The sequence below is a fragment of the Papaver somniferum genome, chromosome 2 (genome assembly GCF_003573695.1).
Source record: "Papaver somniferum cultivar HN1 chromosome 2, ASM357369v1, whole genome shotgun sequence".
Taxonomy (NCBI): domain Eukaryota; kingdom Viridiplantae; phylum Streptophyta; class Magnoliopsida; order Ranunculales; family Papaveraceae; genus Papaver; species Papaver somniferum.
In genome coordinates this window covers 42,406,024-42,424,072 of record NC_039359.1, presented here as the reverse complement: position 1 = coordinate 42,424,072, position 18,049 = coordinate 42,406,024, and the positions used below count along the sequence as shown (strand labels likewise).

Below are 18,049 nucleotides of genomic sequence, written 5' to 3'. Positions count from 1 at the left end.
AAGTGACTGAGCCATCTCTACCTCTTCCTTTAAAGTCAGAATATTTCTTCCTCTATCTCCTTCAACTCTTGGAATCAGAAAAGTAGCAGCAAGCTCACTAGCCGTTGACGGTATACACTTTTTTGCGGACACCTTGAATGAATGCTGACTCAAATCATCATGGTTATATGATAAAAAGACCTCATCCATAAGCTGGATGCTCTTACCATCAAACAATGACACCTCCGCAGTAGATAACCAGTTGTAGAATTTCCCAACTGGACTCACATTCATCATACTAGCCTGCGTTGGAGTAAAACCACCTCTTTCCTTTATTTTTGTGAACAAGGTACCTACCCTTAGAAATCCTGCTCTATAAGTACCTTTCTGAGTTGCAGGTTTGGTTTTAGGTTTAACTGCATACATAAAAGATCAAAAAAATTTCATTTTACTAAGTTAGAAACGCTATTTTTATTGCATAACCTCCTATGCCTCTTCTTCAGGCATCTGCATAAACTGTTATGCACATTTTTTACCATGCATAACCTATAATGCACTACTTCATAAAATGTATCTTTTGCAGATTTATTATGTTGCATAACCTATGATGACTTGTTATGCACACCTAGTTGTCTGCATAACCTATTATGCATTTTTTTAAAGAAGCATTATGTGTTTTATAAGCTGTTAACTACAAAACTAGCAGGTAAATGATCAACATAATTTTATTTACTGACGCATTACAGGAATTCAACACACCTGGTTTATAGAAGACACATTGCTGATCAGGTTCTTCTTCTTCTTCATCTTCTTCTTCACTTTCGGATCTTTCAATTTGCTTCTCCTTCTTCTTCCTTTTCACATATTCTGATTGTTTGGGTTCACATTTTTTCTTTTCTTTTGCTTATCAACAACTTGCTTGGATGAAACAGACCAAATCAACATTGAAACAAATCAATCACACTAAAGAAATAATATATCACACAAAAAGGAAATCACAAGCAAATCTTACCAGCTTCCTTTGGTGCAACTTTCTCAAAATCATCTGTATCATCCTCATTCTCTGTATCATCATCCAAAACTTCCTTCGGTGCAGCTTTCTCTGCTTTCTTTTTTCTCTTAGTAGGCTGAACTCTAGATGCACTAGTGTTCGCAGTTAATTGCTCCTCAGCTTGCCGATCAGAAACTAATAGCAAACAAGAACAAAATCATGCATAATTAGAAAAGATCAAGTTATGTTCAGAAACATGAAAGATGTAGGCAGGTTAAGTTCTCACCATCTTTTTTTTTACTCATTGTTTTCTTTTCTGCTTCAGGCTTAGGTGAACTAGGTGATACCTGATCTTTCAATCTCTGCGACTTCCTTGATGGGGTGGTTGCTTCAGGATCTTCTTGACATACAAATAAATAAGTTATTCATATAAGGTTATGCAGTAACTTTGGTAAGCATAACCTGTCATGCATCTGCATAACAAGTCATGCACATTTATTTTATTCTGCATTACATGTTATTCATATTTTTTTTTGTTGCATACACACATGAAAGAATGTAAATGCATACCAGAAACTTTCTTTTTCTTCTTGGAAGTGTCGTGCTTTACATTGGTTCTAGCCTCCTTTTGTTGCTGGTCACCATCAGTTTCCTCTTTTCCATCTTCTATGTTATTATCATTAGCAGGTAAAAATGATGTCATGGAGAAGTAACTTGTTATGCAGTTCAAAACTAGTTGCATAATATGTTATGCAGAAGCAATAATATGGGCATAACAGGATATGAAGTGATGAATAACTTGTTATATTATGCAGTTCAAAACTTGTTATGTTATGCAGGTTTTTTTGGTAAGCATAACCTGTCATGCGGCTCCATAACAAGTCAGGCACATTTATTTTATCTGCATAACGTGTTATGTTATGCGAACATGAATCACACACGAGCTAGTGAAAATGCATACCAGAGCCTTCCTTTCTCTTCACAGCATCGTGCTTTGCCTTCATTTTCATCTCCTTCAGTGGTTGTTCACTATCACTTTCTCCTTTTTCATCTTCAACATCAACAGGTAAAAATGATATTAAAATCGAAGATTGGGTAAGTTATAAAGCAAAAGAAATTGGGTGAAGATGATGTTAAAATCACCAAACATATTCAGGATGAAAATCTCACCAGAAGCAGTTTTCTTCTTAGATTTCTTCTTTTTTTTCCGGATTACCGGCTTCTGGTACATCATCGGCAGTTACTACAACAAAAATTAAAATTAAAAAAAAATGGAAAAAACAAAATCAAACACTAACGGATGAAGTTAATGATAAATCTCACCGTTTTTTTTTTGTTTCTTCGACTTGATTTTTTCTTCTTCGTCTTTTAGGCATCAACATCAAGAACAAAAGTTAAAATCGAAAAAAAATAATCAAATCTACTGAATGCATGCAAGAATGCAAAGATTTAAACTAGTTTTCATACCTGACTTCTTCGCTTTCGACTTCTGAAGACAAGTTTTTGTTGGTTTTTCATCCATTTTTGATGAACTGAGTTCTAAGGTTCGTAAATTGAAAGTAGTTTCTAAGGAATCCTAGCTTGATTGAGGGCCAAAACTTTTAATTGGGGGGCCTCCCACTAGAGGACAAAGAAGGTCACCCACCCCTTATTAGTTTTTTTTCTAAATGGCTAAAAAGCCCCTGCATAATTAGTAATAATCTTAATTAATTATTGATAATCTTACTTAATTAGAGTTTAACTTTTTTTTTTCAAATTTTTTGTTTATCCATATGTGTACGAAAAATCTCTGAGATCATGGATAAATTTTTTTTCGCCCAGATCCGTATGAAAAGTCGTCATGGTATTGAAGTGGTTCATTGACGACTCTAAACAGTCGTTAATGTTTAGACTGTTTCAGTGACGACTCTAAAAGTCGTTATTTTCAATAAAAGAGTCGTTATCTGACTGCAGTAAGCAGTCGTTACTGTTTCAGTGACAACAATTAACAGTCGTTAATGTTTCGACAGTTTCAGTGACGACTCTAAACACTCGTTATTTCTTATAAAAAAGTCGTTATCTTCTTCGAAAAGTCAGTGGAAATGTACGACAATTTTTAGTCGTCATATAAAGATCAATACCCTGACGACCCTTTGCAAGGGCCGTTATTGTTGTTATTATGTATATGGCGACCCTTAGAGTCCTTATTGTCTTTCAAGGGTCGTTAATTAGGATCGTTTATTTGAAGAAAAAAAAATTGTCAAGGGTAAAACAATATTTTCATAATCGGATGAATACGCCTCTGAAAATTTTGAGGTGCAAATAAAATGTCATGGCCTCAATTTAACGAGGTTTTTTAGAGTTTGAAATTGATTTTCTAGTGTTTAGTCAACTTCAATAATCGGTTTAAATGATCGATTTCTTCGAATGATGTAGAATTTTTTTCTCTCAGATCCGTTACGGAGTTAATGGAGGAGGAGAAAAAAAAACTGATGAAGAAGGAAAGAAAGCAACGGGTGAAAAGTTAATGTTGTGACCGTTTAGGCAGTTAATGGAACTGACGAAACCGCTAAAGGGGATACTATTGTACTTCTGCACCTTTTAAATATTTTTAAATATATCTGGGTGCGCCCGTAACAAAAAGTAATTGTGGGCTCGACGGTAAGAGAAAAAAAAATCTGGCCCTGCACCTAATTTTCTCTTCTTTCATTTCCGTCGATTGATTCTATAAACAAATCCTATCAAGAGCTAAGAAGACATTTTTCTTGAAGCACAGATTAGTTTTATGATCTGGAAAAAACAAATTGGTGAAAAACGTAAGGTTGCTTTGTGCTTGAGTAAGCGGAAAGAACAAATTAAGCTTTGTGCTCTGAACTTTTAACTAATTTAACCCTATCGTTTTCTTCCCATCCATCTGTGAGTGAGAACTGAGAAATTACCCAATAGGCTTAAGATAATTTGTAATTATATTGATCAGACAATAAAACCATATGTACATAGAAATCTACAGAAGGGAAAGGAAGAAAGAAACTAACAACATTGCTTCAAAGTTAAAAACTGACAACTACATACATGATTTTTCTTTTCCTCAAATTAAGCATCAATTTTCTATGCTGAGAAAAACCCATTAATGGCTGCCAAACCAAGAGAACATTTTAGATCAAAAACTTTATTTTCATAATCAAAATTCTCTATTTCTCCTATTTTCTTCACCCAAGAGAATTCGTTAATCCTCTTACCCAAAACAGAAACATATGTCACCAAATCACTATTCTTTACTTGATGATCATGATGATGTCCTCCACTTGATGACGATGATGGTGATGATACTTTGATCCCGTGAACACGTAAATCACGAAGGAATCTATATGTTCACAAACAATGTTCGCACTCTATATACACACTCGTACTGATGAGATGATTGTATTGATTCCTTGGCTCAAAACCTTCGGGTTTATCATAGCCTCATCTAATATCATCACTAGAGGTGTTTATATAGAGGAAGATAAAGAAACATAGTGTAAAGTAAAACTCGTGGAGTATCAAATGAACGTAAAGTGCTGAAATGTAAATAAGACTGGGATTTACGTGGTTCAGCACTAAGGCCTACATCCACGGGGTTGTCGTTTCACTATGCATTAGATGATTACAAAGGTAGTCGAATGACTTTGGAGTTTACATAGGTCTGTGAATTGTACAAAGATAAACTTACACTCACAATCCTTCTCTCTCCCCTCCTCTCTCTGTTTTTCGATCCCCCCTCTCTTGGTGGAGAGGGGGTATTTATGGGGTTAGAGTGTGGGATCCATTTCTGTGGGCTGTTGGAACCTTATCTTCCTGTTCTTTGTGTCCATCACGCGGAGGTCTTCGTTCAGAACTTGATCACGCAGAGTCATCCTCGTTCGTTCCACGGGTTGATCGACACGTATACTGCTCAAAGTGTTTAATGCGGGTAGTTGAGACGCATGCTCGTGTCAGACAAGTGTCTTCTGCCCCTGTCACGTCCATGTCAGTCAACCTTCTGTTCACCGTTGATCTTGGCTTCTTTTGGGGATGAGATAAAGTAACTCTTCGGGATTTATTTAGTGCTCCGCAGTACATCGTGTTTTTGATACATCTTTTAACTTATGCCCTTGGATTTGTTCGGGCAAAGATCTGACGTCGACGGGATGGGCTTCTTGGCTGTGGGCGTGTGTCATCATGTTTTGATGACTTGGTCCGCATGCTCTCCACGTGTCTTCCTACATACACGTGTTTGATGATGAAATATGTACACACAATTTGCCCTTTTCTTCGGGCTTGAGTGTTTAGTGGGAGCATTGAAGAAAACAGACGTTACATATTCTTCCTCTCTCCTAATAACTTCTCCTAGATACTTGGGCACATTTCTTACTCGTGCATTAACTCCTCATTTAATGGGCACGTTTCCCATTCCTCCATTAACTTCCTTCTCTTTCTTTCGAGTATATTAAGGAAAGGAGAAAAATTAATTTCATTCTCCTTGAAAATTAATTTCATTCTCCCTGTCAGTCTTCATTCTTTGTTCTTCAACCATTAAATTTTCTCTTCCCTATCATTAATCACGCTCGTTTCTTCTTTGTTTCTGGTTTGTTGTCTTCTTTTGGGATTTTGTTTGTAGTGGTAAGGTTTCTTTTCTTCGTTTCTGTTGTTTTAAGTTTTGTGTTGATTGTAAATTTCCTGCTGCTGTCGTACCTTGTTTGTGATGAAGAACATCTTTTGATGCATGTATGCTAGTTTTCCCCTGTTCTTCTTCTCAAGTCGAGGAGGCCATTGTTTCAATTGTATTGATTGAACTTTTAAGTTTAGGGTTTTAGGGTATACATGCATGTATGCTAGTTTTAGGGTTTCTGCGCTATGTTGAGATGAACTGCTAATTTTGTGGTTTTTTGATCTTTGGTGATGCCCTCATGTTTGCTTCTAACTTGTTTTTGTTGTACCTCCTCGCAGCCATGTCTGCCGTCCGCGGTTTCCTTATAAAACTCTAGCTTCCAATCTACCAAGATCACCTCCGCGTAGAGAGTCTGATACATATCCACCTGGGGGAGATTTCTCTAAATTGTCGCAAATGGATCCCCGTGGTAGTAAAGTTTTGTCTTCTTCTGGGAAGAAGGTCTCTCCTCCTAGGAAAGGGGATCCATCGAAGGGTCCTTCCGGATATCGATACGCTGCCGGCCGTGCTGCTTCCCGTCCTCGTGATGACTCTAGGTGTACGCAGAAACCTCCTTGTGGTGGCGCCTTCGATATTCCCCCTCTTCGTTCTATAGTGCCCGTGCAGAATCCTCTGCCGCCGCCTCCAGTAATTTCTTTCAAAGGGAAGAACTCCAAAGGTGTTGTGCCGAGAGCCGAATCGTCTAAGAATCCTCCTTTGAAAAGAAAAGCTTCTGAAGCTTTTGTTGGTTCGTCCGATCCCGCGGAAGAGGATGAGGCTGCCCCGGTGATACGCAGTGTTTCGGTCAGCAAGAAGAAAGTCACGTTTAAACATATTGACCTTGAAGTTTTCAAGGAAAAGCATGAGCTTCAAGACTTCGAGGTTCGTTTCTATGCCCCTGAGGATGATATTACTTACGAGCTCATCTCTAAGTATCAGTTTGATGAGTTTCACCTGTTGACTACGGTTGGAGCCTTCGAGGCGGGTCTTATGCTGCCGTTGTATAAGTCTGGTGATTCCTTTTATTATGATGTGCTGGATGGTCGTGAAGGATCTTCCACCAATACTCACAGTCGTTCCGTGTCGCAATTATCGGGGAACTATCTCCGTGCACTGAGGGAATGTTATCTGCGGAGTAAGGGGGAGACGACGATGACATGTTACGTTCCAAATCCCGCTGAGAGGGAATGGTATACTCCTGAAAACTTCAAAAACTCCTTTGGGGATTATGTCAATAGCAGGAACCGTAAACCGTGGAGTGTTAGCCTTCGTAACCTCGCTGCTCCTCGGGGCGAAATTCGTCTCTTAAGTGAGGTGAGCGATGCCAAACTGAAATACGTTCCAGGCACCGAGGGGTCGGGTCAGCGGAAACTTTTCCCCCTCACGAAAATATCAAGCGTGACCATGATTATGAGTGGCACGCCACAGTTATTGAAATTGTTGGTCCTTGGGCGTATGGTTGGATTCCCGGTCCGCGCGGTTGGCGTCCTTCTGAGAGTAGCAGGCCTCGTGAATCTCCTCCTGCTCGTTATGGAGATTTCTGTCCCTGGCGTTTAAATTTCGAAGGCATGAACTTTCCTTATGCTCTCGACGTTGTTGAAGGAGACGAGGAGGAAGATTCTGGAGCTATGCTTCCGCCGAAGAGTGCCGCTACTGCCAAGGTATGGTTATTGCAGATTCTGGCCGCGCCCCTCCTTTTTTGAAAATCAAACAGTCCAGTGAACGAAGAGTTTTCCGAGGATGAGGACATGTCTGATGGGGAAGAACACACTGATACTTCCCCTCCTGATGTCGAGGAAGAGGTTGGTGCGAGGTGTGATGGTGTTGAAGGGAGAAATAATACCGCGGTGGCTGACGGAAGTGTTATCGCGGACATGTCTGCTCCTGCTGGTGAGGCTGCGGAAACTCTCCCCACCATTTCTCAAGAGTTCTCTTTTGACAGGATATATTCCGCAAGGGAACTCTTTGACGATGCCCTCGATTTTCCCGAAGGCTTTTCTTTGCTTTCCCCCAATGATGATTGGGATGTGCTCGGGGGTTCTGGTAAGGAAAATGCTGCTGTTCAGATAGAGGACGCGGATGATCACAATGCGCGTGGTGATGCCGAAACTTGTGCCGATGGGGCAATGTCAGCAAAGGGGAAGTCTGTGCTTGACTCGCCGTCCAAGGATTTCCCTCATTCGCTGATGTTTGAGGATGAGGATTCCATAATGGATTGGCTCAAGAAAAAGAGTCTGCTGTTTGTTCCTCATCCTGCCCCGGTGGTTGCTGGTGAGAAAGATTCCGATGCTTATACTCGTCGGATGATGGAACTATCTTCCGAGGCGCGTGTTGCTGAGATGTGGGGGAAAAGCTTGAGTGTTCCAGAGGCTACCCTCGTATCGGTCCCTCCCTTTTCTGTTGCTGACATGATGGCCATAGCCGATGGGTACCAATATGGTTTTCCCCAGCAGCGTGCCTTGGAGGTAAGTCCTCGTACATATCTCTTCGTGACAATTGAATCCTTCGGTGTAATAATGTTTTCCGTTTGATGTGTAGATGATGAGGAGTGAGCATTGTAACCATGTGCTGTATCAATTCTTTAAAGTGAAATCTTTGAAGCTGGAGGCTAAGATCCGTCACAGAGAAAAGGCATTATCTGCGGCTGAGGTGGAGATAGAAGAACTGAAGAAAAGCCTTAAAGAGAAAGAAAGGGTGGTGAAGCGGAGGCTGGTCTTCGTTCAGAGCTTGCCGCCGTTCGTGCTGAGTTAGAGCAAACTCGCGGCCAAGTTTCAGCTTTCACAGTTTTGGTTCTTCTTCATCTTTTATCCCTCGTAATTCCTCTCTACTACTTAGTTGTTCTGTCTGAGTCTCCCCACCCTATCTTCAGTGGGTGGCTTCCCTGAGCTGATATGGCTTCGAAACGAAAGGGCACGGAAAAAATATCGTATCAAAGAGATGGTCGAAAAAATTAAGAGCGAAGCCAAAAAGTGGGACGCTCGAGCTGAGGGATGGCGCGCAAGGCATGTTCAGATGGTTGATATGCAGAATCTGTATAATCATGACCGTACTTTGTTCAATGGTACGCTGTTGTGGACACGTGAGAATCTGCGGGAATCCCGTGAGCGTACTTCGTTGTTGGAGTCTAGAATACATCTTCTGGAAGAGGAATTACAAAAGGCTCGCTCCCTTCCTTTTTCGGGAATTAAGGAGAGTATGCTGTCTTACCAGAGAAAGTGATGATGCCAGAGCCGAAGTTGGGGCTCTCAGCAAAGCCCTTGCTGCGTCTCGCGCTGAAATAGCCCGCCAGGATGAGTCTGAGAGGAATCTCGAAGTATGTATGTACAGCCTTAGCAAAGGGGTAACAGAGATAAAAAACGAAGTCAACCACCTTCGTCACATGGATTCGATGAAGCAGGTAGAATTAGATGCCAGTCAATTTACTCTCACCAACCTTCAACTAGATTATAAGAAATTATCCGAGGAATATGACTATCTTGACGAAGCGCGAGATGCGGTTGTTAATGAGTATGAAGAGGCTTCGGCTTGTGTCGAAGGTATAACCTTTTTCGTCGAGTGTGATTGTGTCTTTTCTGTGCTAACACCCTGGTGTTTTCTTTTTCAGATCTCAAGGGACAACTCCGCGCTGCAAATGAAAATTTTGAAAAGGCTCAATCTTCCTTAGCGCAGTAGGAAGAACAGACTAATCATTTTAAGAGTTTGGCGGCATCCCGCGAGGAGGCCGTTGGTGCTGCTTCTAAAGAAGTGAATCGTCTATCTCGTTGTTATCTCAAGCCCACCAGCGGACGACAGTTATTATGCATAAGGCTCGGTGTCAATTGGCTGAGGAGACAAACAAGATGCTGGAGAAGATTGAGCTTGGCCTTAAGACCGAGCATGGCCTCGTCAAGAGCTATCCGCGTCGTCCTGTACCTGCCTCCTTGCCTGGCTCCTCGGGACCCTCTTCTGGTGGGAGCGTCCCTTCAACTCTTCGGAACAACCCTGCTGATGGGGCGGCATCTCTAAGTAGAGACCACGGCATTAGCCTTCCGTTAGATTTTGCTAGTATTTTGTAAAAAGAATATTTTTGATGTGTTTTCCTTGAATTGGCCTTGCCGCTTTTTGTAACCAACCTTTGAAATGGATCCTTCTTTTGATATACCTGCAATATCAGTTTGTTGTTTATTTTAAGCATTGTGAGGAAGGACACTAAAAACAAAAGAAGAGTGTTTTAAGTGTTTGGGTGCGATACCGAAGGGAGGTACCTTCGTGATCGTCTTGAGACCTGTCACCCCGCTGGCGAACCCTGGCCAGAGGATTCCCAGACGGTGGGGGCCGAGGCAACGTTCTAGGATATGGGGTTAAAATATTTACATACACCCATTCCGTCGACCCGTTGCCTTAAGATTGGTTGGGTATCTCTTTCTGCTGGGTGCCTTCCCCCGGTCTTACACTCATGGACACTGATGGGGGAGCCCTGAGAGATTGTAGATTAACTACTTTCCCCAATATTGTTGATAAGTTTTGTTTACTTGAATTTCAGAAAGCTTGTTTGATTGATAGGTTGAGGCCTGCTACTCCTCGTCCAGAGATAGAAACATGTAGAGCGGTTACGCTGCCTTCTTCTTCTGGTATTCTTCACGCAGATGCAAAGCTGCGTTGCTCCTATGGGTAGTACGGTTTGAGCCACTTAGCATTCCAAGGATGCCGGAGAACCTCGCCTTTCAGATTGCGAAGATAGTAGGAACCGTTTCCCGCAATGTCGTGTATTATAAAAGGTCCTCCCCATGTAGGTGCTAGCTTTCCCCATTTCTTTCTCGTTGATACTGTGGGATTGTTCTTAGCACATACTGCCCCTCTACAAAATTTCGAAGTTTTACCTTTTTGTTGTACTCCCTTGCTAGTCTTCGTTGATAATTTTCCATCTTCTGCAATGCTGCTTCCCTTCTTCCTTCCAGGTCGTCCAATCTCTCTAACATCATGTCTGTTGTGAGATTTTTCTCCCATGCTTCGGTCTTTGTGGTTGGCATGAGGATCTCTGTTGGGATGACTGCTTCAGCTCCATAAGTGAGGAGAAACGGGGATTCCCCAGTGGCAGATCTTCGTGTTGTCCTGTATGCCCATAACATTGTGCAACTGTTCACACCATCGCCCCTTATGTTCGTCTAATTGCTTTTTGAGGATAAGGGCGAGGGTCTTGTTAGTGGCTTCCGCTTGTCCGTTGCTTTGAGGGTATATGGGGGTGGATTTGTTCTTCCTTATTTTGAAAGTATCGAAGAGCATGTCTATATTTTTCCCTGTAATGCTTACCATTATCGGACACGATTTCTGCTGGTATGCCGAACCTGCAAATGATGTTTTGGAATATGAAAGTAAACACATCCACGTCTCTGATCCTGGCTAAGGCTTTAGCTTCCACCCATTTACTGAAGTAGTCCGTGGCTACTATCAAAAATCGTCTTTTCCCTGATCCTTCGATGAAAGGCCCGACGATATCTATGCCCCATTTTGCAAATGGCCACGGGCTACTACAGAATTTAACGTTGTTGCTGGCGCGTGTATCTTTTTGGCGAAACGCTGACATTCTTCACATCGTCGGGACATTCTTGCGGCATCCTGTATCATTGTGGGCCAGTAATATCCTTGCATTTTTGCTTTGTCGGCTAGTGATCTCATGCCGCTATGATTCCCTGCGTCACCATAATGGATGTCGTTTAGAATTCGATGCCCCTCTTTCCTGGACAAGCAGCGTAGTAACGGTCCGAGGAAGGATTTCTTGTACAGGATTCCATCCCGAAGGTCATATCTTCCTACTTTGGAGAGTATTTTCCTGGCTTGTTTATGATCCGCGGGTAAGGTTCCTTCGAGAAACGCATGGATCACCATTCTCCAATCATCTTCGTTGCTGAAATCTTCGTCTTGATTTGCTCTTGACAGGATATCTTCTTCGTCAAAATCGTTATGGATGTCTTCTCCTACCTGGTCTTCGATATTTTCTTCCACTGTATCTTGATTGGTAGCGAAGGAGAATTGTGATGCAATCGAAGGCTCGTATACCCTTGTTATTTTAATAGCTTCGACGCTTTTGTCCTTCAGCATGGATGATATATATGCTAGGGCATCCGCGTGCCTGAGATCCCTTCTGCATAAGTGCCGGAACTTGATGTTCGGAATTTGTGATGCCAATGTTTGGACCAAGGCCATGTAAGCTGAGAGGGTGTCGTCGTACACATTGTACTCGAGCCCTATTTGCCGTATGACAAGCTGCGAATCACTTGTCAGTCTTACATCGGTTACCCCCATCTCTATTATTAAACGGAGGGCATGTACGACTGCCTCGTATTCGACGATGTTGTTAGTATGCTCTTTGAATTCTAACCTGAGTGCCTGTACGATCCTTTCTCCGGTTGGGGTGGTGATGACGATGCCTATTCCTGCTCCTTCCTTATTTTTGGAACCATCGACGAAGACTTCCCATTGTCTTTGACTCGCGGGTTCGAGGATATCCATTGGATCCTTGCTTTCTTCCTCGGCTTCTGGTATTCCCTTAATCTCTCGTCGTTGTCCAGGGGGAGGTCTGCTAAGAAATCCGCCAAAACTTGGGATTTTCGGGAATGTTGAATTTCATGAATGATGTTGAATTGGTCCAGGTGGGTGTTCCACTTGGCTATTCTGCCCACTTTTCCTGCGCTTTTAAGGACTGCTTCCAGTGGTGCTTTGCATGGGACCCGGATGAAGTGAGTTAGGAAGTAGGTTCTCAGCTTTTGAGTAGCCCATACCAATGCTAGGATAAGTTGTTCGATCTTCGTGTAGTTCCTTTCCGCAGAATTGAGGGTCTTACTGACATAATAGATAGGTGTTCTATCTTCGTATTGGTTTTGACCAACACTGCGCTAACTGCGTCTTCCGTCGCTGCTATGTACAATGCCAAAACCTCATCAGGATCAGGCTTCTGCAGGATTGGAATTGAAGCCAGGTGTTCTTTGATTTTTGGAAGGCTTCTTCGCATTCTGCGGTCCATTCAAACTTACTCCCTTTTTTGAGAATATTGAAAAAATGTTTGCATTTGTCCGAGGATCGGGCAATAAATCTGCCCAAGGCTGCTATGGACCCATTGAGCTTCTGCACTTCTTTTAAATTCTTCGGGGATGGCATTTCTACTATGGCTTGAATCTTCGCTGGGTCTACCTCAATGCCCCTTTTTGTTACCAGATATCCGAGGAATTTCCCTGAAGTGACACCGAAGGTGCATTTCTCTGGGTTTACTTTCATGTGATGTTCCTCATTGCTTCGAAGATATCTCTCAGATCCTGATGGTGATCTTTGCGCAGCTTACTTTTGACGAGCATGTCATCAACGTAGACTTCTAAGGTACTACCAATCCATGGCCTGAAGATAGCATCGACCATTCTTTGGTAGTTGCCCCTGCGTTTCGAAGTCCAAAGGGCATTCTAGTGTAGCAATAAAGGCCATGTGGGGTGTAGAATGCTGTGTGTAGTTGATCTTCTTCTTCCAGGGCTACTTGGTTGTAACCAGAATATCCATCCATGAAAGACAGCTCTTCGTATCCTTCTACTTCTATGCTTCAACCAGCTGATCTATGCTTGGCAGGGGATAGCTGTCCTTTGGACATGCCTTGTTGAGGTTAGTAAAATCGATGCATATCCTAACCCCTCCATTTTTCTTAGGAACGACGACCATGTTGGAGATCCATGTAGGGTACTTGACTTCTTGATGAACCCGCTTCTAGTAGTTTCCGAAGTTCTTTTTCCACTGCCTTATGGTACTCCGGTGCAACTTTTCTTATTTTCTGCCTGAAAGGTGGCGTGCCTGGTTTGATGCGCAGCTCGTGTTGGATTATTTTCGGGTCAATCCCCGGCATATCTCCTAGCTTCCAGGCGAATACATCCGCGTATTCTTTAAGTAATTTGGTTAAGGAATCTTCTCTTCTTTCGTCCATTATGGTCCCTACTTTGATCATCTTCGGGTTTTCTTCCGTTCCTATGTTGATTTCTTTCACGGGCTCTACTGGTGTGAACACCGGCTTCGGATCCCCGAGGACTGGGACGTTCTTTGATTGCTATTTGGTATGTTCTGTCCTTCGTTGGCTGCTGAAGTACCTGTTTCTGTGTTTAGGACATTATCATCCTTTGTCAAACCCCTCCTGTGGTTTCCTTGAGGAACAGGTCTATGGCCTTTTCTTTCGCGGCTTCTTTATTTTTAATTCTTCGGGTTTTTTGCTGCTCTTCTTGTTCGTTGTTGATACGATCCTGAGTGGCTTGGCACTCTCTTGCAGAGACCCGATCTCCCTTGATTTCCATCACTCCCTCAGGTGTAGGGAATCTGAGATATTGGTAGTAAGTTGCCGCCACTCCCTTGAGTTTATGTAACCACTTTCGTCCATAATGGCGTTGTAGGGGGATGGGGTCAACCACGCTGAATCGTGTTTCTACTTTCATGGGTCCGGCGTTAACCTGCAACACGATGTCTCCCAATGGCTTCGTGGGTGCTCCATTGAATCCGTAGATGGTGTAATAGAGGTCATCAGTGTTCTTCATGGAGTTCATTCGTTTGAATGCGTCGTAGAATAGAACGTTTACTGAGCTTCCCCCGTCTATGAGGATCTTTTTGAGGTTACATCCAGCCACTGGTAGTGTTAGGACCAGGGGTCGTTATGGTCTTCCATATCTTCTTCGATATCTTCAGCATCGAAGATAATAGGTGAGTCCATCCACTCTTCGTGCTCGTCCACTCTACACCATCAATCTTATACAATTCGCAGTGGTCCTCGAACTGTTCCGTAGCCTCTTTCCTATTGTGCTGTAAGTGAGGGCCCTGCGGCTTCAGAACACGAGATGGTTTGATTGTGCGGTTCCCCTGGAAGTTGGACTGGCTTGGTCCGTTTGGATCTATCCTCGGCGACTTTTTTCGTATGTAATGTTGGAGTTCGCCAGCATCAATCAGTTTTTGGATCATTATTTTGAGGTTTTTACATTTCTCGGTCTGGTGTCCGTTGAAGCAGTGATATTCACAGTAATCTTTAGACTTCTCGGTCTTGGGGCTGTTTTCCCTTAGACCATGGCCACTCCAAATTTTCCCTTCCTTTGATCTCTCGCAGATCCGGCATAGCTAGCATTGAGCTTCGTGTAAACTTGATCTTCGAATTTTCGATCGTCTTTTCGTCGTTCATCCCTTCGTTCCTTCCTATCTTCGTGAGGCCGTTCCACTGAGCTATTCCTTTTGACCCCATTGGTTTGTTCTGCGGAATTGGTACGGTGAGACCTCTGCGGGTACCCCTCGGGTTTTCACGCTGGATTTCTTCAAGACGAGCGTGCTTTTCAATAATTATTCGAAGATCTCCTTGTCTTAGGCACGCTTCCATGAATCTCAACAAATAGTGGACTCATTCGGTCTAATCCCCACTTGTAGCAGTTGATACTTACCACTGGGTCCACACTTCCTATGGCTTGGCAGATCTTGTGCCATCTGTTAGTGTATTCCCTCGTGTTTTCCTTGTAGCCAATTGCCAGCGAAAAGAGCTTATCCATTCCGGTGTTAACAGCCTTGTTGTACATGTAAGTTCTTAAGAACTTTTGCGAGTTGATCGTAGGAGTGGATGGAGTCACGGCAAATTATCAAACCAAGACAATGCCGATCCCTTCAGGCTTGATGGGAAGTATCTACAGAGTACGGCGTCGTTCTGACTCCATCTGGCTAAGACACGGTTATAATACCGAATATGTAGCGGGATCACTGGATCCGTCATAGCATTCGAAGGTCGGGACAGGGCACTTCAGCGGAATAGGGGTGTTGGCCAGGCGATGAGTTAGGGGCGTGGTTAGCCTCTCTCATGACCTCTCTAACCTTCCCCCGCCTTGTCTAGTTTTAACTGCCTGATCTCGGCCATCATTTCATCACGCAGCTCTTCCATGCGCGGTGGTGCCCTACGCTCTTCTGCTCGTGATATTCTGACTCTCGTCATTATAATCCGGGTCGGATGCGCTACTTCCCCTAGCCGCGTCTCCATTAGCTGCTACGATGACTCTTCGGTCTCGATTAGGTTCTGGTGCCTTTGAATTGCTTCATCAAGTTGTTGGCTGGTCTTCGTGCTTAGGGCAATCCGGTCTTTTAAATCTTGGTTTTCTCTGGCCAGCAGCTACACATCTGCGTAAACCTGCTGGCTCTTCTTCAATTCTTCAAGCTCAGCCATCAATCGATGTGATTGGTTTGACCCCTGATTGGGAGTCCCAGCTCGTGCTACTACGGCCATGGTGCCGCCTTCTTCTACGGTTGTACTAAAGGTGGTAGAGGTTCAGCTTCGATTGTTGGCATTTCCAAATCGGGATGAGTGCCCATCTGCGGTGTTAGAGCCGCCGGCACAGTTTGATTCTGATCGTTTGTTGATGGCATTCCGAAGGTTGGCGGGTGCGCGGGTTGATGTGTTCTGGATTCATCCACCTTTTCTTTTGGTGATGAAATTGATTCGTAGCAAAAGTTTTGCTGGCTTCTGCAGCCTTCAGGGTTGCCGCAGCCGTACTGTACTTTGTCGCCGCTGCTCTGAGAGCCGCGGCTGCAACGGAGTTAGCGTTCATCGGCGAAGTGATTTCCGCGGTATCCTGCCTCTGACTAGTCGTTTTGGCTTTGTCCCCTTTTGCTTGCTTCGGGTGATGACCGGGGTTGTCCTTGGTGCTTCCTTTGACGAGGCTTTGGATTTTCCTGCTTCCTGCATCTTTTCCATCGTGGGTCCTTTTGTCGCTTTCTTTCTGCACAAGGGAATTTCAAACAGCGAGAAACAGAAATGTCTGTGCGGATCGGGTTAGTTTGCGAAATACCTTACTCCAAGACAGGGAAAAACTGCCCGAGGGCCACAGAGAAAACTCTTAGGGAGGCTCATTTGATTTAAACATATGAGTTAAAATACATGGGTTAAAGTCTTATTAAAAGTGTGGATTCATTGAAAGTACGTGGAAACACGAGAAGATCCCTTTTAAAAATGCATGTAGATCCTTTGAAAATTTACGAAAACCCACCAGAAATACAGGTCCGTACGAGATCTAAAAAAAATGTAAATCCATGGATCTAAGTAATAAATCTTTTAACCAGTAAACGAAGATACTGCCGGAGCTATCGAAGATAACGGGTGCGTTTTTGAATATGGTAAAGTTAACAAAAGATAAATATTGTCAGAGCTAATGAAGCAGAGCAATCATATGCTAGTTTAATATGAAATCACAGGATAAGATAAATCTTTTACCGGTACGAAGTCCCTGTTTCTAGCACCAAATTGTGAACACGTAAATCACAAAGGCATCTATATGTTCACAAACAATGTTCGCACTCTATATACACACTCGTACTGATGAGATGATTGTATTTATTCCTTGGATCAAAACCTTCGGGTTTATCATAGCCTCATCTAATATCATCACTAGAGGCGTTTACATAGAGGAAGATAAAGAAACGTAGTGTAAAGTAAAACTCGTGGAGTATCAAATGAACGTAAAGTGCTGAAATGTAAATAAGACTGGGATTTACGTGGTTCAACACTAAGGCCTACATCCACGGGGTTGTCGTTTCACTATGCATTAGATGATTAGAGGTAGTCGAATGACTTTGGAGTTTACATAGGTCTGTGAATTGTACAAAGATAAACTTACACTCACAATCCTTCTCTCTCCCCTCCTCTCTCTGTTTTTCGATCCCCCCTCTCTTGGTAGAGAGGGGGTATTTATGGGGTTAGAGTGTGGGACCCGTTTCTGTGGGCCGTTGGAACCTTATCTTCTTGTGCTTTGTGTCCATCACGCGGAGGTCTTCGTTCAGAACTTGATCACGCAGAGTCATCCTCGTTCGTTCCACGGGTTGATCGACACGTATACTGCTCAGAGTGTTTAATACGGGTAGTTGAGACGCATGCTCGTGTCAGACAAGTGTCTTCTGCCCCTGTCACGTCCATGTCAGTCAACCTTCTCTTCACCGTTGATATTGGATTCTTCTGGGGATGAGATAAAGTAACTCTTCGGGAGTTATTTAGTGCTCCGCAGTACATCGTGTTTTTGATACATCTTTTAACTTCTGTCCTTGGATTTGTTCGGGCAAAGATCTGACGTCGACGGGATGGAATTCTTGGCTGTGGGCGTGTGTCATCATGTTTGATGACTTGGTCCGCGTGCTCTCCACGTGTCTTCCTAGATACACGTGTTTGATGATGAAATATGTACACACAGATCCTCCTCTCGTATTCCTATGCAACCAGCATTGCGATATCTGCCATCCTCAAACTTTCTCTCTTCTTTGCTAACTCTTTAGGTACTTGGTCATTTTCTTTGAAAATGTTGTACACGAACTCGGAGATACAAGTCTCTGTAAGGGTCGTCTTTTTATAGGGAGAGGAATATATCAGAAGTGGTGGGTTGGTACTTGGTCTGTGTGGGTTTTGGATAAGATTGCCAGTT

General features: G+C 43.1%; 1 protein-coding gene across 1 annotated transcript; it reads right to left on the bottom strand.

Moving 5' to 3' along the window:
* Positions 1-974: 974 nt before the first annotated feature.
* On the bottom strand, positions 975-2,492 carry LOC113350887 (uncharacterized protein DDB_G0283697-like). The gene is made up of 6 exons (XM_026594990.1): positions 2,438-2,492; positions 2,187-2,213; positions 1,932-2,021; positions 1,541-1,702; positions 1,257-1,370; positions 975-1,165 (listed from the first exon to the last, which is right to left on the bottom strand). The coding sequence occupies exons 1-6, from the start codon at positions 2,490-2,492 to the stop codon at positions 975-977; spliced, it is 639 nt and encodes a 212-aa protein (XP_026450775.1).
* Between the last annotated feature and the right edge of the window lie 15,557 nt (positions 2,493-18,049).